This window comes from Mirounga leonina, unplaced genomic scaffold (genome assembly GCF_011800145.1).
Source record: "Mirounga leonina isolate KUSES-001 unplaced genomic scaffold, KU_Mleo_1.0 Mir_82, whole genome shotgun sequence".
Lineage (NCBI taxonomy): Eukaryota > Metazoa > Chordata > Mammalia > Carnivora > Phocidae > Mirounga > Mirounga leonina.
This window is the reverse complement of record NW_023270825.1, coordinates 11,869,557-11,892,079: the sequence shown is the minus strand read 5'-3', so window position 1 is coordinate 11,892,079 and position 22,523 is coordinate 11,869,557. Positions and strand designations below refer to the sequence as shown.

Here is a 22,523-nt window from a genome sequence, read left to right as displayed (position 1 = left end):
GACCTGGGAAGCTGGAGCTGGGCCACCTTCCAGCTGCAGAGGTGGGGATGTGAAGGAAGAGCCATTGACCATGTTGGCCGTGGCAGCCAATGCAGAGGGCGGTTCCGAAGAGCCAGCTCTTCATTGCACAGAGAGTTTGGCAACAGAGCCCCCGTTTGAGCCTCATTCGAGAGGCGCGCCAAAGAAAACATGTTTTTCTTTCATTTGTTGTTTCCCGAAAACTCGCTTTCCCTAGTTTCCCCATGTGACATGTCCTCGGATTGCTCTTTCACTCACAGACCACTGGTGGCTGGAATCACCCAGGGAGGGTGTCAGCGCAAATAAGGCAGCTTCTCTACCGCTGGCTCATTCTGGGTGTGACATGCCTAACTGCCTCTCCCATCAGAGAAGGAGAAACTCCTTCCCGTCTCTCCCAGGGGTCTCCAGGCAAGGGGTTCAGAGCCAGCGGAACCGCGATGCTGATGTGAAAAGTTAAAACATGCTCAGTGAGGCAAGATATGCTTCTGGCAACTCCTCTCCCCCTCCCCTGGGACCTTGTAGAGTCGCAGGGCTCGGGCCCCAGCCCATCAACAGAGGGTGTCCCCCTTGATCTCGGTCATGTTTGTAGATTCTGGTCCATACCTCCGGTAGAAGCAGTAATATAAACCTGCAGCTCCCAAGTGCTTGCGATGTACCAAGGGCTGGGTTAAATGTTTCAAATCCCTCATTTTTTTTTTAAGATTTTTTTTTTTTAAGATTTTATTCATTTATTTGAGAGAGAGAATGAGATAGAGAGAGAGAGAGCATGAGAGGGGGGAGGGTCAGAGGGAGAAGCAGACTCCCTGCCGAGCAGGAAGCCCGATGCAGGACTCGATCCCGGGACTCCGGGATCAGGACCTGAGCCGAAGGCAGTCGCTTAACCGACTGAGCCACCCAGGCGCCCCTTTTTTTTAAGATTTTATCTGTAAGTCATTTTAAGTAATCTCTCTACCAATGTAGGGCTCAGACTCACAACCCTGAGATCAAGCGTCGCACCCTCCACCGACTGAGCCAGCCGGGCGCCCCGTGCCTCATCTGATTTAATCCTCGCCTCAGCCCTATGAAGGAAGCACTATTATTAGCTACGTTTTACAGACGAAAAATTGAGGCTCACAGAGGTTAGGTAGCTTGACTAAGTTTGCAGATAACGAGTGAGCAGCAAACCTGGGATTGGAAGCCAGCCAGCCAGCTTCCAGATCCTACGACGGGTCAGCACAATGCTGTAATGCCTCCCTGAGTGATCATGCTCAGGACTTAAAATCAGTGGATTTGAGGGGTTCCAAGGTTGGGGCATCCCCTAAGTAGGACTGGCTCCAGGGCAGATGGAGAGGGCAGCACCCACCTCCACCTCCTGTTGGGAAGGGAGGGGCCCTAAACGGGCCAGGGGTCACTCTAAGTCTTAGAAACGGGGGCGTCATGGTGAACATGGGGAGGATGGTGATTTTGGATACAGTGCATCAACTGAAAATCCTTGCCACACCACCAAGGATGTAAACTCTCTGAAAAGCCAGAAGTCTCTCACACTTACACCTAGAAAAAGTCAACTAACATGGAACAACACTTAGGCACACCAGCTTTTTTTCATCTTTATGACCACCCTATTGCCTTGGCCAAGGAAAGAGCTAGAATTTGAACCCAGCTCCATCTGGGTCCAGTCACCCTCCTATACCACCTCTGCAGATGGTCAATAAACACCTGTGGAGGTGCAGAAACAACTAATTTTGTCTCAACAAATATTTGTGGAGAAACAAATAATCCCATCTCATAATGCTAAACGTTCCCCCTCTTAGGCCCTTGGCCCAGATTCCCCAAGAAGTGCCATGGGAGGAACTGAAATCTCGGAAGAAAGTAGCTTTCCAGGCCTGAAGGTATTTTATTAGTTTCTGGGACTGACATTTAATCCATTTAAAGCTCTCTCTGCAACTGCATTCTTGGGGCTCCGGCTCTCTGGGCCCCAGGGAGAGGTGCTCAGTTGTTCAGAGAACTCTGTCCCCAGAACAACCCAGTCCTCAGTGAGGCTACCAGACAAGTTTCATTCATGACCTGGGTCAGTTCCTGTCACAGTGAAACCCAGGATTAAGAAACTTTCCATTCAGCAGGACAAAAAGATTTTCACGCCTTAGGGTATGGTTTCTTTATTTTGAAAAATACAGTGAAGCATCGTTAATTTGGACTGTGCTAACTCACAGCTGCTCATCATGCCAAAAGTGGACAGAATGGAGTTTACTTTAATCCAGTATTTACAAAAAACAAGGAAAGAAGGGAAGGAAGGAAGAATGGAAGAAAGAATGAGCTGTACATGGCTCTGTGCGGGATGCTACAGGGATTTATATGAGTAAAATGCCATCCCTGTTCTCAAGAGTTTGTAAGAGTTTACAAGTTTCTTGTTACAAGGTTTAATAAGAAAATTATAATAGAGTTCACAAGAAAGCACTGGCAGAGAATCATAGCTTCTTGGTCTTGGAAGGAATTTATAAAAGGTCAACAAAGCCACCATATTATGTTCTCACAAATTATTACGAATTAATTAATGCAATGTTCAATCATTTGTTCACTGCTTTGAGAACTGTTGATTGTATGCATGTTATGTGCCAGTCCTGAAACTAGGCACTGATTATTTGTAGAGATTTTAGAAGTTCACAAAGTATTTTCACTTACCCATATGATCTCACTCATTCAGTACCCCCCCCCCCCAACGCTACCCTGTGAGATACGCTATTATACCAAAGTCATTTCCCTCGACAAGCACTATCTATGCTAGCCCCAGGACTCGTCAGTGCTGGGCAGGCACAGATAATTCAAACCAACTCACAGAATTGGGCAACTCCTTTCCCTCTTCAACCCCAAGTCAGACCCTAAAGGCACCTCTATTGGTTTTTGCATTAAGGGTCAAATGACAAGGGAGGGGACTCTACTCCACCTTTCGGGAAGTGACTCGTCTCTGCTTTGTGTGGCTGTGACCCCACTGGACTGGGAAATGTCCCAAACTGGGGATGTGTCTGGGAAAGGAGAGGAAACACCTGTAAAGGAAGCCCTTGTCCTCCGCCCCTCACCCCTGCACCCCTTGGACAGATGGAAGTCTCCAAATGCCAAAGCCCATTACCACTGCAATGAACACCGTCATCCTCAAGTTCATATCCTGGGTCACAGCGGCAGATGAAAGAGCCATAGGTGTTGACACAGGTTTGCACGCAGGGGTTCTCTGTGGCACACTCGTTCACGTCTAGGGAAAGCAAAAGCACATACATCACTGACCATTCCCACAACAGAACATCCCCACTGACAAGGCACTGGCAACAAAATCTACTGGTACCAGGAGACCAGACTCACAGGTGCCAACGTGGATCTTCATCCGGGACCTCTTAGATCTAGAGCTCAGACCCCAGAGTGTTCACCGGAGGGCCAGGGTCTCCATTCACATGTCCCTCCTTGCTCACAAGTTGTTCACAAGTTGGGCAGGGTAGAAACAACTCGTACATACATCCTGTCCATGTGGATACATGTACACAGATACCCCTCCTAATAAGTCCAGTCCCCACAGGATTTCCAGGCAACATCGGCTCTTTCCCATCGTCTGATGCATTCTATCACTGATTAGCTCTTCCCTCACCCCTGCTGACTTTGAAGTTTCAGGTAAACAGATAAATAACCATGACCATTCTAATAATAACTCTTTCCTTGCCACACCACCACCAAAATTCCTATGTTGAAGCCCTAACCCCCAACGTGACTGGATTTGGAGATGGGGACTTTGGGAGGTGATTAAGGTTAAATGAGGTCATACAGGTGGGACCCCCATGATGGGATTAGTGCCCTTATAAGAAGGGACACCAGAGAGCTTGCTGTGGCTCCCTCTGTCTTGTGAGCACATGGTGAGAAGGCAGCCGTCCTCAGGCCAGGAAGGGAGCCCTCATAAACACCCGTCCATGCCGGCATCTTGATCCTGAAATCCTCGCCTCAAGAACTAGGAGAAAATAAATTTCTGTGGTTTAAGCCACTCAATCTGGTATTTTGTCACAGCCACCTGAGCTAAGACAATTACTCATAAGCAATGTCACTCATTATTACAAAAGGATCTCACACTTACCAAATCCTTACAAGGACCACTGCCCCATGTTACAAGTTCAGTGCGTTAGGGAGAGGACCACAAGGCGGCACAGGGAAACTTTTAGATAATGGAGTATTTCATCATCTTGAGTGTGGTGATGGCTGCATGGGGTATACAGACGGCCAAGTGTATGAAATAACGTGCCTTTAAGAGTGCAGTTTATTGGGCGCCTGGGTGGCTCAGTCGTTAAGCGTCTGCCTTCGGCTCAGGTCATGATCCCAGGGTCCTGGGATCGAGTCCCACATCGGGCTCCCTGCTCTGCGGGAAGCCTGCTTCTCCCTCTCCCACTCCCCTGGCTTGTGTTCCTGCTCTCGCTATGTCTCTCTCTGTCAAATAAATAAATGAAATCTTTAAAAAAAAAAAAAAAAAAAGAGTGCAGTTTATTGTACATCAATGATACATCAATAATCTTAAGGTTGTTTGAAGGTTGGGAGATGTGCCCAAGTCCCCAGGCTACCAAGAGCACAGCTGGAACCGCAACATGAGTCAGGGGTCTTTCCATAATACCTACGAGTCATTTATTCTGCATAGCTCATCGGGATGAGGGAAGGGGGGGGAAGGAGCCCCTTTCTCCACTGGCACTGGCTGACCCGTTTTAAGCACACCCTCTCCCAAGCCCCATATGCCAATGACCAAAGTTCCAGCTGAGAGAATTTCTATCCCCTTCAAAGTCCGGGTAAACCTCTTAAGGCTCTGAATAGAGATTTGAGTGTTTTCAGAGTGAAAAGTCTTCAAGGGGAACAGCTTGAGAAGCTTTTCTTCACGGGGAGGGCTAATCCCATGCCCACAAAGCTCCTGCCTCCTTAGAGCTGTCGGGGGGAGTGGGGGAGAGAAACAGGGCTCTGCAGGGAGGGTCCAGCGGGGCACCAGTCTCCCCAACAGAGCTTGGAGGCTCTGCACCCCAGAAGCCAGGACACGCCGTGGCGGGGGCCTTTGAGTCAAGTGCAGGTAGGACGGAACTGCCGGGCATTAGGGCTGGTGTCCTTGGCTTCTGGCCACACGCTGACACGCCAGGATGAGGGAGCTCGGCTCTTGCTCTCTTGCAGCTCTCAGCTGCCTCTGCAGAACAACAGGTGCCCTGGGACCTCTGCCCCCTGGGATCCACACGGGCCCAAGCGCCCTTCTGAATCGTGTGGTTGCAGGCCACACCCCGCTCCAACCTGCTGGACAGGAAGCCTGGAGCCTTGGTTCTCTCAACTCTGCCACCCCCTGGCTGCATGACTCTGGCCACGTTGCGTAATGCTTCTGAGCTTCGATTCCCTCCTCTGCAAAGCAAGGTGACATGCACCTGCCCTACCTATCTCCCCAGGCTACTGCTGGGGTTCAACGAGGTTAACAGACGTGACGATAATTCAAAGAGCACAAAGCACCCTTCCCTGCACGAGGTGTGAGGATTACAAAAGCTCAACGGAGAACGTAGCACCTGTGGCTCCCATGGACCCTGCTGATGCAACATCCCCGTGGCTGGGTGCCCGCGTCCAGGCCTTGGCGCGCTGCTGGACTTGGTACTGCCTGGTGGGTCACCTGCTCCCCTTCACAGGCCTGTCCCCGAGAGGCCTGAAGGACACCGGGGCCTCTGGGCTCTGCTGCGCACGGCTGTTCCTCGCAAGGTTCTGGAAGCACCTTGCCAGCCTCTGGGTGGACGTCTGGGCTGGCACTTCCAACCCCCCGGCCTGGGCACAGAGAAGCCTGCATCTGCCCTACGTCCCTTCTCACAACAGCAAGGGAACCAGGTGCCTGCTCTCTGCTCCAGGGGGACGGAAGGGCCCCTGTTCTACCAGCTCCCTCTACCTCCAGGCCCGGCCTCGGCTCTTAGAAGAAAATTACCTCTCCTGGCAAGAGGAACACAGTCGAGACTTCTTCGAACAATTAGCAGAACCGGCTTTGGAGGAAAGACAAAGAATCCAGGATCAGCCCCTTTAACGCTGATGCCTTCCTGTTTACCCAATGATTTAGATACGATTAAGCTAAGGGAAACATAATATCCTCCAGCTAGCTGGCTCGGAGCCTGCCCGCCAGACCTCAAATGGTGTGACAAGGAAATGGGCCCTGCAGAACCTGGTGGCCGGCTCTAAACAAAGACCTCATTCTGAGTCCCCGGCGCTACCTCCACCCTGGACAGAGCCGCTGCCAGGGGCTGGAGGCCTGGGTGGGGGCCGGGGGTGGGGCGGGCAGGACTTGCACGAATTCCTCGGGCCTTGAGCCCCCATTCACTTCCTGAGCAGAAGAAACCTTCGAATGGAGACTGCAGAAGGCATGCAGCTTGCTTTTCTCGAGTATCAGTATTTAAAGTGCTCATGTAAAACTCAGAAAATGCCTTTGTTTTGGGGCCCGGCTTGGCTCGGTCAGTTGAGCGTCCAACTCTTGGTTTCAGCTCAGGGCATGATCTCAGGGTTGTGAGATCGAGCCCCACGTCAGGCTCCACATCAGGCTCTATGCTGGGCGTGAAGCCTGCTTGAGATCCTCTCTCTCCTCTCCCTCTGCCCCTCCCTCTTCCCCCTGCTCGCTCGCTCACTCTCTCTCTCAAAAAAAAAAAAAAAAAAAAAAAAGCCTTTATTTCACTCTGTTTTTGTGGGGAATGCTGACCACCCCTCTTGAGTATCAGGAACTGAACTCAGGCTACAAGACATGCGTGAAAATTTCCGATTAGCCCAGAAAGTCGCCTTGTGGAAAGGAGACACACACAGAGAAGCAAATCCATGAAACCATAAGCCCCAGCTGCCGGATGACTGGGGTTCTCCTCTCGGCAGTACTCAGAGCACTTTTTGAGATGTTTCCCACAGTGACCTGGAGCAGGAGCAGACGCTAACCACGTCAACTGTCAGACTCCGGAGAAGACAGGCTCTCGCATTCCACATTGTGTGCAAGGGCTCATTGGCCTCGCATACCTTGGCAAGACCTTCCATCTTCGTTGAGGGTAAAACCAGGGTTGCAGGTGCAGGAATAGGATCCAGGAACATTCGCACAAAGTTGCTGGCAATAGCCGTAGCGACATTCATCAATGTCTGGAAAGAGAAACGCTAGCAAGGTGAGACATTTTTTCCCGATCACCAGTGCCGCACCCGGCATCATGACCATCCATCGCTTCCAGAGCAGGATCAGGAAGGGAGGGGAAAGAGAAGACAGTACCGACTGAGCGTCAGGGATGGTGATACCCTCCGGAGTCTTAAGGCTCAACCCACTTACAACCCTCCCTGACCCATCTCAGTCCCGTGAGCACCTGCACCTGTCTGGAAAGTTCTAGAAGCAATGTCTGCCTTGACTGGGATATGGGACAAGACAGCCTCCAAGATTTTATCCAACTCCAATACTCAAAGCTAAGATTTATCCAACAAGAGTCCACTCGAAGATTCTGTAGAAACGTCACACGGCCCCGGGAAGGGACAAGTTGGCTTAAAATGTGAGAGGAATCCACAGCCTTGCTCCAACAGGCTCCTCCCCAGCTCTGTTAACAATGATCTGTCTAGCGCTCGGGAACAAGAACAAGTGTAGGCCAGGACAAGCAGGGCAGCACGGCAGTCTGGAGACCTATGATCCAGTAACACAAGGATGCCAGAGTTCGCCTTGGATCTCCTGCTTGCACCAGAGCAGACATAAAACTCCGGATAAACACGCCTCTCCCAAGCCATGGCTGGCCTTTCCCGAGCAAGCAGCTCCGGGGCTGAATGGAGCCTTTTAGCAGAGCTGGGCAATATGCCCTCCCTGCTGACATGTACCAGTCAATGGGGAGCCTGATGTCATTGGGAAAGCACTTCCCAATACTCCAGGTTAATGGGCTGATGGGCAAGAGAATTCACTCCTCTGGGATGGGATGCCTTGAATGGGAAGCCTACAGATGGAGACCCAGTCCTGACCTATACAAGTAACCTGCTGTGACCCGTTGATCCAACTGCAGCTATAACTGGTCCTTATCTTATCCCCACCTCCCCCAGATGTTCCCTCCCCAGTTTCCCAGTTCCTTGGAACCAGAGTCCAGCCAGGGCTCTGGAGACCAGTTCCGATTCTGTCTCTGTCCCTGGTTTCTACCACCCACTGCCAGAAAGGACCCCTTCTCCACCTTAGCCAGTGTTCAGCCCCCTCAGAGGCTGTGCCCTGCCCTTGTGATCCTGTTGTACATCTGAGCAGCTGCCACTTCTAACCTGGCCCACCACACTGCCCACTGAGCGCTCTGCAGCTCCTGCTGGGAAAGCACACTGACTAGTGTGGTCGCTGGTCCTGACCTTTCCCAGCATGCAGCTGGGCACGTCACCGAGGCCAGGGAGGTCTTCACTTCGGATATGAAGCGTGAGCGGGCTGAGCATGTGGCACCACGTTAGGCTTACAGGAGCATCCCTCCCAAAGCTTCAGGCCCCGTGGAAGAGAACAGCCCTCCCAAGGAGAGAAATGTCCCAGTCGCTGGCCCCCCTCACGTGGGGAAGGGTTTCCTGGCCCTAAGGTCTCAAAAATGGAGCCTGTGTCCCGCTCACCTGGTCCTCTCTAGCGCTCCCTTGTGGTGGAAAAAAAACTGGCCTGAGAGAGAGGAGCCAGATTTTTTGTTCAAAATGTTCCCCCCTTTGAGTCTCAGTTTCCAACTCTATAAAAGCTGGATGACATAATATCTAACATCCCTTCCAGCTCCGAGAGCCGACATATTAAGTTCCTGTACAAATAACTCACTCACACTGATCTGCTTATGTTCAAATCCGTGGCGTCAAATTTTCCATAATAGCTGCGGTTGGTTAAAATGCACGGTGACCATCATACTCACAAATGCCCCCATGTGCAGCCAGCTCTCCAGTGCACGCCTGGAAAGAAGAACCAAGCCAAGTCTAGTCTGGCTTATCAGGCCCCAAAGATGCTTCAGACAGGGCTCGAGAGCAGACCGACACTCAAGTCTTAATCAAGGGAGTCTTGGAAAAAAGAACCTTCTTTTTTTTGTTTTGTTTTGTTTCCATGATGTTGTTTGGATTTGTTTCTCCACTCCTCCAGGACTGATTTTCGGGCAAGAGAACAGTGTCTTAGAGAACTTAAACTGGTAAGGCTTTTCCAAGAAAACACAGCATAGAAATCACACCCTAGAAATAGAATTCAAGTGACAGCTAGAGATTGCTATGAATTCATTCTCTTGGCTAAACCAAAACCAGAGGGGAAGAAAGGCAAATAACTCTCCAGTAAAAATAAACGGAGAGATCATATAGCGGATGCCAACTGCAAGGGACAAAATTCTCAATTGGTGATGACTGACTCCTTCAGAGGAAAAAGACCACAAGCTAGTGTGGTGGGTATTGGGAGGAGGTGTTAGAATCTACTGATCCACATTTGAGACTTGGAACATTTCTGTGACTAAGCAAGTGTTCCCTTCTCTTAGTATGATTAGTATGATTTCTAACTAAGATAGAAAGGAAGCAGGTCTAGGCAAAATCAAATAGGAGCCCTTAAAACTTACTTTCAAAAACTCTGATAATGATATTGACATGATGGTCACAACTGATTTCAAGGAGCAGTGCATAGCCTTCCACCTCCCTCCCCTCCCCCCGCAAAGAAAAGCCCACTGCCCTTAGGCCACCCAGTTATGCCCCCATTCCACAATACCCCTGGCGACCATTAACTTCCAAGAGCCTCTGCGAGCCCCAGGGAGCTGTTACCTAAGCACTGGCCTTCCAGAAGCCAATAGCCATCGGTGCAAGAGCAGGTATACCCTCCTTCCGTGTTGATGCAAATCTGCGTAGGGTTGCACTGGTGAGAATCCGTTGCACACTCGTCCACATCTGTAACACAGACATATTCCGGAAAACGTCACCTACATTTATCCAGAGCCCTGGAGCCACCAGGAGTGCGGGCTGCTTGCTTGTCCTTTTGGGAAGGAGGTGATAATGTCTACAGGTTACATCCAAGGAGACGGACACCCCTCCCTGATGGATACCACCAGGAGACACTGACCTTTTTGGAGGGGGCAGACCTAGTCTGCTCCCCAGAAATCCACAAAAGAAAATGGCCAAGAAGAGAACACACATTCTGGGGGAGTCTTCTGAGGTCCCACCCCATCACTTTCTGAAAACAGGTCACCTTGATAATAACCATGACTTGATTTAGAAACACGTTTTGTCTTAGGTGGATTCATGCAGGTGTTAAACAGGGGTCTGTTGTGTACCTGCCCAAGAAACACCTCTGAGAACGTAACAGAAGAAAAATAAACGTCTCCCGCCAAAGGAAGCTAGGAGTGGAGCCACTTGATTGTATCCTTCACGAGAATCGTTCAGCCTGGGGCTCCTGCACCTTCCCAAAGCTTCACGGAGCCCTGCAGCCTTCCTCCCTGCTCCAGAGCTCCTGGGACTGATCTCCTCCTGCCCTCTGCTCAACACTGGGGCTCTCTGCACAGCTGAATGCCCCTGGCCGTCTGTCTGGCAGTGTGTGGGTACCTGTGTCCAAGTCAGCCCCTTCTCCCTAATCAAGAGCTTCAGAGTGTAGAGACCAAGCTATACGCATGGCACATTCCTCAGGACATCGGGTGTACATGCTCAGCTCTCAAAACTATTTCAATGGAAACAAATCCTGCCCTTTCTCCCTGCACTGCACTTGAGAGAGAGTACTTGGCATCCTGTAACAGGACCTCCTGACACCACACACCCTCACTTCCATCTGGAGGAGGAGACTTTCCGTAAACATTCATCTATTAATTCACTGCACGGGATGCATCAAGCGCCCCGGATCCCACGTCAGTGCCTCCCCGCCTTGTCAGCCTCCCTTTCCTATCCGTATTTTAGCAGGGCGCCTGCATTTCGCTCCCCTCCCTCCTACACTAGGGGAGGCCTCAGCTACATCTTCTCCCTGCCTCCTCCAAAAGGACCACACGCAGTTGGAAACAATATTAAGAGCTACTCACCGAGCACGTGTAGCGTGCATATGCTGTGTCCGCAGGTCATGTGTATGTGTTGCGTGCACGTGTACCACGCACGTGTCGTCTGCATGTCGTGTGTGTATGCGGTCTGCCCGTATTGTGTGCACAGGTCATGTGTATATAGCACACGTCACAGATGCCACCATATTTATTCTCACAAACCCTGCCAGGGGGACTCATGACCCCCATCTTACAGATGGGAAAATTGTGCTGATACAGTGAACAAGTACCAAGCCAGGAGCTGAGCCCAGGGCTCCCTGCCTCCCTGACTCCAAACCCCGCTGTGCAGGAATGGCCAAGGTCATATCACCAAGGCGGGCTCAGGTGACACCACCACAGTCCACCCCCCTCCTCCCCCCCGCGACACGTCAACACCGATGATGCCAATCAATCCCCGCCCCACCCCAAATGATCAGAGGTCTGGGCATTGCAGGAAACCAGCCTTTAGTCCTCTAAATACGCAGCTTCCAAGAACCCAGCTCCAAGGTGGTGGCAGCCTCCGTTCCAACCCGACACGCTGATGACGTGCAGCCTCCGTGGCAAAAACCCAGCCTGTTCTTGGCTGCAAGAGCTCCTGCCTCTGCCCTTGGCCTCCATTCCACCCTCAGGGCTGCCCACCCAGCAGAGCCTCCCAGGGGAACCAGAGAATAATGCTTGGCCAGCAGCCACTCAGGCTCCAATCCCTATCGAAGACTATGATCATAAATAATGTCACTCTCGGCCAGCGCATAGTTACATTTTTCTGGCCCGGAGTGATGGATGGCAGCCCTACCCTGGGAACAACAATGCCTCAGGAATTTGCATGCTTTTTCCTGCCTTGAGGGGATTAAAGGGTGAGAGTGACCCAAGGGGAGAAGAGCCATTAGACTTGGTGATAGCAAGTTCCCAAGACTCTGTGTTTGTGTAACTCACACACACAATGTGCCGTCGGACTCCTGCAGAGAGAAACCGACCTCGTGCCAGTGGGCCAGACGGGGCTCCCCAGGGGCGTGCATGCACACGCACACACGCACGTGCAAAACAGTCCAGCCTAGAAACTACATCGTGAAAGTGCATTTTTTGAAACACTCCGCCACTTTTACTGAGTTAAAGAATTAACTCGATTCGACGGCAATTCTGTCGACGTACGTTCAAAACTCTACATTTTCCACTTTCACTCACCGAATGGATTGTCAATATATACATATTTTTTTGAGAACCCTCTAAGTCCCTGGAGTTTTTTGGAGGGTGTGTCTTACCTTTATATCCTGAGAAACATACCTGGTGTGACGCTGCGTCCATAGTAAATGTTCAGTAATTCTTTGGTGAATGAATGAATTGAACACATGAGCCACAAACATGAATGCCCTTAAGCCCCCCGGACAAGTTTCCACAGCCAGCGTGCTGGCAGGACCGTTTCTGGTGTACGGACTTTAAAGACAACCCACAACCAACCCCCCTGAAAACCACCGTCAGCTTATACACCTGGTGGAGCAGAAACTAGAATGTTCTCACCGCGGGGTTCCACCGGGGCTCACTCAGCACACATCCCAGCTCACAGCTGAATTGCTTACATTAAATACATTCGACTTAAATAACAGAAGGAAAAATACATCAAACCACTCCAAGGACATTCTTTGGCAAAGGGTCCTTTTCTGCATCAATGGAAAAGTACAAGTTACAGCAACCTGAGTAAGTGTCATTATCCCCGTCTGCAAACCACACCTGCTAGTTCCTTTCCCGTGTGATACTTAGGAAGAGTCTCCCAAGAAAGAATGCTCGGTTCATTCAGTCCTTTACTCATGGATTCATTCATCCTTTATGTTCTACTGTGGCTCTGTGTGTGTGCGTGTGCGTGTGTGTCCTATCGAACCTCCAGGCCATTTGGGAGAGCTGGCCTCCAGCAGGGCCCTCCAGCCATGTCGCTCCCAGACGGAGGGTCTCCTTAGAGTCCTCTGCCCCCTCCCTGCCTCACTCCTGGGAGCTGTGGTCCTGGTCAGCTGCCCAGGCACCTGGACGATTCCACCAGAGCATCCATGGCTCGTCTCTCCCCAGGTGGCACTATGTCCGTCCCCTCTCCAAGTGGCCAGCGCCCCAGCAACCAGAGGAGAGAGCTCACTCCCGCCTCCAGAACCTGGTGGTGGATCGAAGCCCCAGCCCTGCACCTGCCCAGGAAGAAACTGTCCTCTGCACTGAGTGGCACAGCTCTGCTGACCTGTGCAGCTTTGTCTGAGCTGTCACCTCTTCCATCAGACGTCCCCAGAGTGGCCTTCGATGGAAACCTTCTCAATCTGAAACAACTGCTCGCTCCGGAAGGTCATCAAGATCAGTCACCTCCTTGCCACCCTCTCAGGAGGCCGCAGGCCGGACTGGGTTCCCAGGCCTCAGGACAGTGGCCCACATATTAGGGATACTTGTTTAGGATTTTCTCACATCCCCGACCTGATGGAAAGCTTCACGTGGGCAGGCGCGCTAAGACAATGTGAATAAAGGATGTCCATCAAGGTCAGTTGGGATCTCACAGTGGCGGCAGATGGAGGAACTGGCCCCAAGACATCAGAAGGCAACTGCCCAGCAGCCCAGACAACAAAACAAATGGACTCTTTCAGGCTGACTCGAGAAACACTGCGGGGAGGGACCACAATCTTTGTGTTGGTTCATGGGTTCTTCTATAAAGAGCTCCATCAGCAAGCATAACAGACTAAAGGTACTGTCATAAATCGGTTTGAATATAAACAATATGCATATGCATGCCAGCTCTTTATCATATTTGAATATACATACCATATACAAAGATGCATTTACACGTCCACATTTATTCCTGAGAGTTAAAGGGAAAATACTTAAACGGTTTTCATAGCACACACTCTAATTGAAATTAAAGGTCCTTTAAAAACTAAGACAAGGGCACCTGGGTGGCTCAGTTGGTTAAGCGACTGCCTTCGGCTCAGGTCATGATCCTGGAGTCCGGGGATCAAGTCCCATATTGGGCTCCTTGCTCAGCAGGGGGTCTGCTTCTCCCTCTGACCCTCCCCCCTCTCATGTGTGCTCTCTCTCTCTCTCATTCTCTCTCTCAAATAAATAAAAAAAATCTTAAAAAAAAAAAAAAACTGTAAGACAAAACAAAACAAAAACAAATGATTCATCCATGCCCACGGGAAGAACATTTCCTAAGCCGTTCTGCCTGCACCAAAGCCTAGGAGGGGAAAAAAAAGACCAAAGGGCCAAGACCTCCCCAGAAAGGGCTAGTGGGTAAAAAAAAAATAACCTCGGGGGCAGGCAGAGCTGGATGTGAATCCAGGCTCCCGCTCTTGATAACTAGGTATCACTGAGCAAGTTCATTAGGCTCCCCGACCCTCCTCAGGTGTTCTGCTAAATAGAGCTAAGTAGAGTTCATAAGTTAACGCGTGCACAGGTCCTATGGCCACTGCCTGGCACACAGTAGGTGCCCAAGAAATTTTAGTTCCCTTCCCCAAGTGAGGTGCTATTTCTAACAGCTGTGAAAGGTAGGGGATGCATGCCCCTGCCTCGGCTGGCTTTGTTCTGGGATTCACCAAAGACACCAAGCTGACAGCACTGGGGCTCAGAGGGCTGTAAGCATGATCAGCTCTATTGTAACCAGAGCCGGGGACTTTTCCCCCTAGAGCGGTAGACACGTGGCAGGAGACTGGGACAGAGTGAAAAAAGATAGGGTAGGTATATTCCTTCATGGGTCCTCAGTTTCCACCTCTGCACTTCGGCATCTAGGGGTCCATTTATGATTCCACAATGGCAGATGTCCAAAAGCCTAGGAGTACGTGTGTCCGACCTGAATTCCAGAGCCAAATGTGATCAACATTTACCCCACCTATGCTCTTCCCTCTTGCCATGTCTTCTGCTCTTCAATACTGTGGATAAGCGAGGGGTCATCCTCGTGAGCCCCTGTGCACAAGCTCAGAGGAATGTCTCTGTTCTTGTGTGAGAACAGCCATCAGCCAAAGGGAAACATTCTCACTGGGTGACACTGGGAGAAAACATCCAAAAGTATTTGGAAGGCAACACCTTTCCAAAGGCCTTTTTTGGAAATGGCAAAATCATTTCCTTGGTAGTAAATTTTTACCCAGTGAAACAACGTGTTTTCCCAGCCCATTTTTGTTCCTTCCTTGCTCAAGCTAATGGGGCTTGATAAGAAAGAAGAAAGTAACAATGGCACATTCCTACGCCTCCAGCTGAAGCCAGTCTCAGGCCTGCTGCTAGGCTGGGTCAATGCCATTTTTCAGCGAGACAAGCCCAGCCAAGGCTGGAAGCTACACAGGACCTACTTCCCAAACACCTGCTTAATTAAAGACCTCAGCGTTTGAGAACTCGCTTGTTGAAATCCCAGGACATCTGCACTCCATGTGTTTTATGGGTCCTGGGCAATAGTCAGGAACCAGATCTTTCTGTGTTTACAACACTTTTCTCAATGCTTGATATTACGCTTAGAATACAAAGCTTGCTCATATTGCACCGCTAAGTAGGCAACAAATATGTGGTCCATTTTTCCAAACAACAACAAAAAAATCCTTTCCTCCTGGATGAAACCAGCTGAAATGCAGGTTCCCACCTCTCTGTGGATTCTGTTTTTCTATCCATAAAGTGAGAGCTTGGAGGAGAGTCCTGGAAGGCCCCTTCTAGCTATGACCTTCTACAGAAACAAACTATGCAGCTAATGGAGAGCACATTGTTTGGTCTTCGGTACTTATTTTCATCAGAGTGCTTGGTAAACATCAGCTGACTTCAGCTGCTTTCAAAATGGGCAGAGAATTGGCCAAGCCCATTCAACTTCTGCCAGTGTATGAATGGTCACTGAAGTTGCTGGGGATGGGGGGGCGAGGAAGGGATGACACATATCTTCCCTCTTGAGTGTCAGGCATCAAATGGTCCCGACAGCAAGGAGCCAAAGCTGCTTATGGCCAGCCTCGACGTGGTATTTTTTTTTTAAAGGGCATGAAGCTTTAATTATTACCATGATCGGAAACCAAGCAAACGTGGAGCTCAAACTAGATTTCCATTTACTGAAATTCGTGCCATCTGTCCATCAACAGAGAAGGATTTTTGAACCTATACAAGCCAGTGGTTCCCAAACCTAGCCACCCAAGAGAATCGCCTGACTCAATCAGAATGTCTGGGGTTGAGGCTTGGAAAGCTGTTTAAAGTCAGCTACATGATTCCAGTGCAAAACCGTATTTGGAACTTGCCATGCCAGACCAATACTTCTCACACTTGCATGTGCATATGAACCAGTGGGGAGCTGGCTAAAATTCAGGGTCTGGTTTGGTAGATTTCTGCATTTCTAACAAGCTCCCGGGCTTGCCAATGCTGCTGGCCCTGGGGCCAAACTTTGTGCAGCAAGGGGCTAGATTCTCGTGAGTGATATTTGGTTCCGTACCCATGCAATCTGCTCAGAGTTTCAGAGGCTGTTCAAGGAGTCCAGGAGAGAACTAAAGTGTTCAAATATCAAGCCGACGATTCCTAACTGGGTATTTCTCTACGATCAAACCCACGGGTTACTATACACTACTAGGATTTTAGAGTCTTACTAAACAAGTTTGCAGCTCAGTCTACACCAGACCAAAGGCTCTCCTGGTATACAGAAACAGCCGTTATTCAATTCCACCCTGCAGTGTTGGAGTGCCTCGGGTGAAAGCATCGTGTACCTTTAGAAGTTCTGGCCCGCTTCAGTTAGCCAGTGGTGTTGGATTTCCTATGAGTAAACTCAGTTTCCCAAACATTAACAAAGTTCTTAGAAATCCTGATTCAAAGTGATGAGAAAATGTGCAAAAGATTCCAATTAGAAAGAAGGACAGTGTCTTTCCTCTGAACGCAGACCATCCCTTTTCCATAAGCATGGTCTAGAAATCTACAGCCCTTGAATCTTACCATCTTCGCTGCGTCTCCCCACAGGCTCCTCCTCCTTGTCCCCTCTGAGCCTATTCCTGCCCCACGTCCTGACTTCCTTGTCACCCTCAGTGCCACGGTCTGTGATCTCCTTGTCCCCGATGCTCTTCTGATACCATGGTTAAGGGCATCACTGTTTCCTAGTATCCCAGGCTAGAAACCCCGGGCATTCTTCAGTCCTTCCCCCAACTCCCTATTCTCACATAATTCTTCTTCTGGAAATCTTGCAAATTCCCCTCTTTCTTTATGTCTCTCCCCAAAGACTCCAAGGCTTCATGGTATTTTCTCTAAATGATTGAAATAACTTTGTTACTAGTCTGCCAGCCTCCAGTCTCTCCCCCTGACGGCAAGCTAAACACAACCTCCAGAACCATCCAAGACACAAAAATGATCATGTGGCTCTACTCCTCAAAATGTTATAGCCCCTCCTTAGAAACGCCATAGCTTTCTTTTGGCACCTCGGCGACCTAGCACATCAAGCCTACTTCCCTACTCCAACATGTGCTAAGCACATCTAGCTTTACAGCCCTTCATATCGTCATTACGTAGTTAGCTGCATATGGCCCATCTCCCTCTACCAAACTGAGAGTTTCTTGAAAACCAGAACTGGGTCTTATTCACATCTGTATCTTAAGCTCCTAACACAGTGCCTGGCATGGTGGAGAGAGTATGGAAATAAATTATATTTGAACGAAGGCACTTCATTCTTGGAGTTTTCTGAAAGCAAGAGGGAAAGTGTGTTAGGCCACAGGGCATTAGAAGAAACCAGTTCAACCATCCATTCCTTTAGAGGCCTGTATCTCATCCCCGTGGGTTGAAGGCTATCTGGCAGACAGCTCCAACTCCAGTAAAGCCTCAAGCCTCAGCCTGTCATGCCTGGGGCTTTATTCCCACCCCAGGCTTTGCCCAGGGCTGATTTGAGCGTGTCCTCAACCTCCAAAGGCTTTGACACGCCATGTGCTTGGCCTGACGGAGTAAGCAATATTTCCTCTTTCCTCCTAGAGAGCTGGATGTCCAGTCAAGGACAAAGTTTATTTTCAACAATCACTAGAAGGAGGAACATCAGAGGAGAGAAAAGCTACACCTTCATTCCGGCCTGAAAATGGGCTTCAATGGGACCTCTGAGAGCACAACCAGGAAATCCAATCCATTTTTCAGGTTCAGGACAAAACCCTCAGCCTGGGGCTGCCTGTGAGAATGCCCAGCTGTGCAAACTCACCCCAAGGAATCAGCCTATCGTCAGCAACACACACTCCCTGCCAGGTGCACTCCCAGAGCCTGATAACGAAATCTTCATGTGTTTTGTTCCCCACACCTGAGTTCAGAAACCCTGCTACCACTTCTGACCCCATCACTAACTAACCAGGGTGCCACTGCATGTCACTGACCTTCTGCATTTGCTTTCTTATCTGTGAAACGGGGCCACTACCACCTGCCCTCCTAGTGCTTGCAGGCCAGTGGGGAAGACTGCCATAGAAAAGAAACAAATGTGTGGAGGGCATTGCAGGAGGCTATGAGAACATAGAACTGGGAATGTCCCAAATCTGGGAGGTGAGGGCAGGTCTTGACACTGAACAATGATGTAGAGGAACGGTTCCTTCACATACACCTAATCTGGAATCCTGGGACAAGGGAGGGAAGTGACAGATGGCTCTTTCAACATAAGAAGTTACAAGCAATAGGCCAGCAGGTGATTAAGAATCGAGATATTTCGGGCGCCTGGGTGGCTCAGTTGGTTAAGCGACTGCCTTCGGCTCAGGTCATGATCCTGGAGTCCCGGGATCGAGTCCTGCATCGGGCTCCCCGCTCAGCGGGGAGTCTGCTTCTCCCTCTGACCCTCCCCTCTCTCATGCTCTCTGTCTCATTCTCTCTCGCAAATAAATAAAATCTTAAAAAAAAAAAAAAGAATCTAGATATTTCATCCTGAGAGCAACATACCATGTCTCCTCTCCCGCCCCCACCCCTCCACCCTGCTCCTGTCTCTAGCAGACAACCCAGCACACCAGAGAATAACTCGTAAGGCTACAGCTCAAGAGAAGGTAAAACCTCAAGGCAAGGAGGAAGAGGGGATAAGCATGGAGAGACCAAAGGGGTTGGGAAGAGGATACTAGGGATGTTGTTTCCTGGCTTGGGGGGGTGCGGGCACATGTCCTGAGAGTCTGGAAGTGAAGGCCCACCCCAAACAGCCCAGGGCTGAAATAGCCGCACCTGCTCCCTACCACCCTTTGGCCTTGGTAAGAGTTAGATTCTATCACTTGAGCCTAAAATAAATATTTGAACTAATTAAACACTTTTCTGAATGGCGTGTTTACCCAGCCCATGGAATAGAAGCTGTCCTTTTATAGCCATTCTTCTCTGGTCCCTAGCAAATCCCTGGATTTCTCCAGTGTGGAAGGCAGGGAGAGGAAGGAGCTGCATGTGGGGCCAACCAACTAACTGACCTGCCAGACCACTCTGGCACCCCCCATAAAGAGTAAAGTGCCCAAGTCCCAGTGGCAATAAAAAGCTAAATAGGATTCATTTAGGCCACATATATTCACCACGAAGCAATACTGCTGTAGGTACTAGGGATTCAAAGATAAATGACACATGGGTCATGTCTGTTTAGTTTAGTAGGGACCAGATAAGGGACCAGATAATTCCAATTAAATATGGTAAGTGCCATGCTGGAGCAAAGCATGAGGTCACTTCGAGGAGGAACAGACTTCCTGGAGAAGATATTTGGGTGGATCTAGACAGATGATGTGATAGAGGCTGCCACAATTGGATACTGTCCTCCAATATCCATTCTCCCAACTAAAGACTGTATTTTTCAGCTTCCCTTACAGTGAAGTGGGACTATGTGACTAAATTCTGGCCAGTGAAACATAAATAAAAATAATGCATCACAACTTCTGAGTCACACTTTAAAATAATGAGTGTGTGGTCCCCTTGTCACTTCTCTCCTCCCTCTGGCTGGAATGTAGGTGTGATGGTGAGAACCAGGACAGCCATCTTGGATACAGAAGTGAGTATGGAAATAAGCTATAATTCCTCTTTTGAGTTTGGCCAAGCCACTCTACCCGCCCTGAACTACCTGCCTCTGGACTGTACCATGAGGGAAGATTTAAATTCTCTCTTATCTAAACTAGTGTGTTGAAGGTCTTTTTGTTATAGCAGCTTAGCTTGTAACCTAATACAAATGAATAGGAGTTAGCCAAAAGATGGGCTCCCTGTGACCCTGCCCTCCTAAACCTGACGGGTGGATGCACACTGGCCTGGAGTTTCCCTGTGACCCTTCCCTGATAAACCTAAAGGAACTAGAAAAGGGGAAACAAACAAAGTCCAAAGTTAGTAGGAGGAAAGAAATAATGAAGATCAGAGCAGAAAGAAATGGAAGCTAAACAAAAAATAGAAAATATCAATGAAACTAAAACTTGATTCTTTGAAAAGATAAACAAAAGTGATAAAACTTTAGCTAGATTCACTAAGAAAAGAGAGAGGACTCAAATAAATAAAATCAGAAATGAAAGAGAGGAAGTTATAACTGATACCAAAGAAATACAAAAGGCCATAAGAGACTACTATGAAAAATTATATGTCAACAAGTTGGACAACCTAGAAGAAATGGATAAATTCCTAGAAATATGTAATCTTCCAAGACTGAATCATGAAGAAATAGAAAATCTGGATAGACTGAAACTAACAAGGAGATTGAATCAGTAATCCAAAACCTCTTGACAAACAAAAGTCCAAGACCAGATGACTTCACTGGTAAATTCTACCAAACATTCAAAGAAGATTTAATACCTACGCTTCTCAAAATTCTTCCAAAAAATTGAAGAGGAGAGAACACTTCCAAACTCATTTTATGAGGCCAACATTAACCTGATACCAGACCCAGACAAGAACATCACACAAAAAGATTACAGGCCAATATCCCTAATGAACATAGATGCAAAAATTCTCAACAAAATATTAGCAAATTGAATTCAACAATACATTAAAAAGATCATACCCCATGATCACATGGGATTTATTCCAGGGATGCAAAGATGGTTCAACATTTGCAAATTAATCAATGTGATACACCACATTAACAAAATGAAGAACAAACAACATATGGTCATAAAATTCAGCATTCATTATGATAAAAAACTCTCAACAAAGCAGGTATAGAGGGGATGTAACATAATTAACATAGTAAAAGCCATATATGACAAACCCACATATAATATCACACTCAATGGTAAAAATCTTAATGTTTTTCCTCTAAGATCAGGAATAAGACAAGAATGCTCACTCTCACCACTTTTATTCAACATAGTATTGGAGGTCCTAGCCAAAGCAATTAGGCAAGAAAAAGAAATAAAATGCATCCAAATGGCAAAAGAAAAAGTAAAATTGTCACTATTTGCAGACAACATGATTTTATATATAGAAAACCCTAAAGACTCCACCAAAAAAACTGTTAGAACTAATAAACAGGGGTGCCTGGGTGGCTCAGTCAGTTGGGCATTCAACTCTTTTTTTTTTTTTTTTAAGATTTTATTTATTTGAGAGAGAGAGCGAGCACGAGAGAGCACCAGTAGGGGGAAGGGCAGAGGGAGAAGCAGGCTTCCCGCGGAGCAGGGAGCCCGATGCGGGGCTCAATCCCAGGACCCTGGGATCATGACCTGAGCCGAAGGCAGACGCTTAACAACTGAGCCACCCAGGCACCCCGGGCATTCAACTCTTGATTTCAGCTCAGGTCATGATCTGGGGGTTGTGGGATCAAGCCCTACATTGGGTTCCATGCTCAGCATGGAGTATGCTTGAGATTCTCTCTCTCCCTCTCCTTCTGCCCCCCCCCGCTCATATTCTCTCTAAATAAATAAATAAATAAATAAATAAATAAATAAATAAATAAAATCTTTTTTAAAGAAAAGAACTAATAAACAAATTCAGTAAATTTGCAGAACACACTATCAATATACAAAAACCTGTTGCCTTTTTATACACTAACAACAAACTAGCTGAACAAGAAATTAAGAAAACAATCCCACTTTCAATTTCATCAAAAAGAATAAAATAATGGGGAATAAATTTAACCAAGGAGGTAAAAGACCTGTACTCTGAAAACTACAAGACACTAATGAAAGAGACTGAAGAAGGTACAAACAAATGGAAAGATATTCCATTTCATCGACTGGAAGAATTAATATAGTTAAAATTTCCATAACACCCAAAGCAATCTACAGGTTCAATGTAATCCCTATCAAAATCCTAATAGCATTTTTCATAGAAATAGAACAAACAATCCTAAAATTTGTATGGAACCACAGAAGATCCTGAATAGCCAAAGCAATTTTGGAAAGAAGAACAAAGCTGGAGGTATCACAAAGTTAATAGTAATCAAAATGATGTGGTATTGGTATAAAAACAGACATACAGATCAGTGGAACAGAACAGAAAACCCAGAAATAAACTCAATGTATATACGGTCAATTACTTTATGACAAAGGAAGCAAAATATAGAATGGGGGAAGGACAGTCTCTTCAATAAATGGTATGGGGAAAACTAGACAGCCACATGCGAAAGAAAGGAAAAAAAGAAAAAGAAAGAAAGAAAGAAAGAAAGAAAGAAAGAAAGAAAGAAAGAAA

General features: G+C 48.3%; 1 protein-coding gene across 2 annotated transcripts in view; it reads right to left on the bottom strand.

Moving 5' to 3' along the window:
* The window catches only part of FBLN5 (fibulin 5), a 75,728-nt gene that overhangs the window by 11,576 nt on the left and 41,629 nt on the right, over nucleotides 1-22,523 (bottom strand). For both annotated transcript variants that reach the window (XM_034993052.1, XM_034993051.1), the window contains exons 5-7: nucleotides 9,751-9,873; nucleotides 7,015-7,131; nucleotides 3,122-3,241 (exon numbers count right to left, since the gene is read on the bottom strand). In XM_034993052.1, coding sequence (XP_034848943.1) covers nucleotides 3,122-3,241; nucleotides 7,015-7,131; nucleotides 9,751-9,873 — 360 coding nt within the window. The remainder of the gene's footprint in view (nucleotides 1-3,121; nucleotides 3,242-7,014; nucleotides 7,132-9,750; nucleotides 9,874-22,523) is intronic.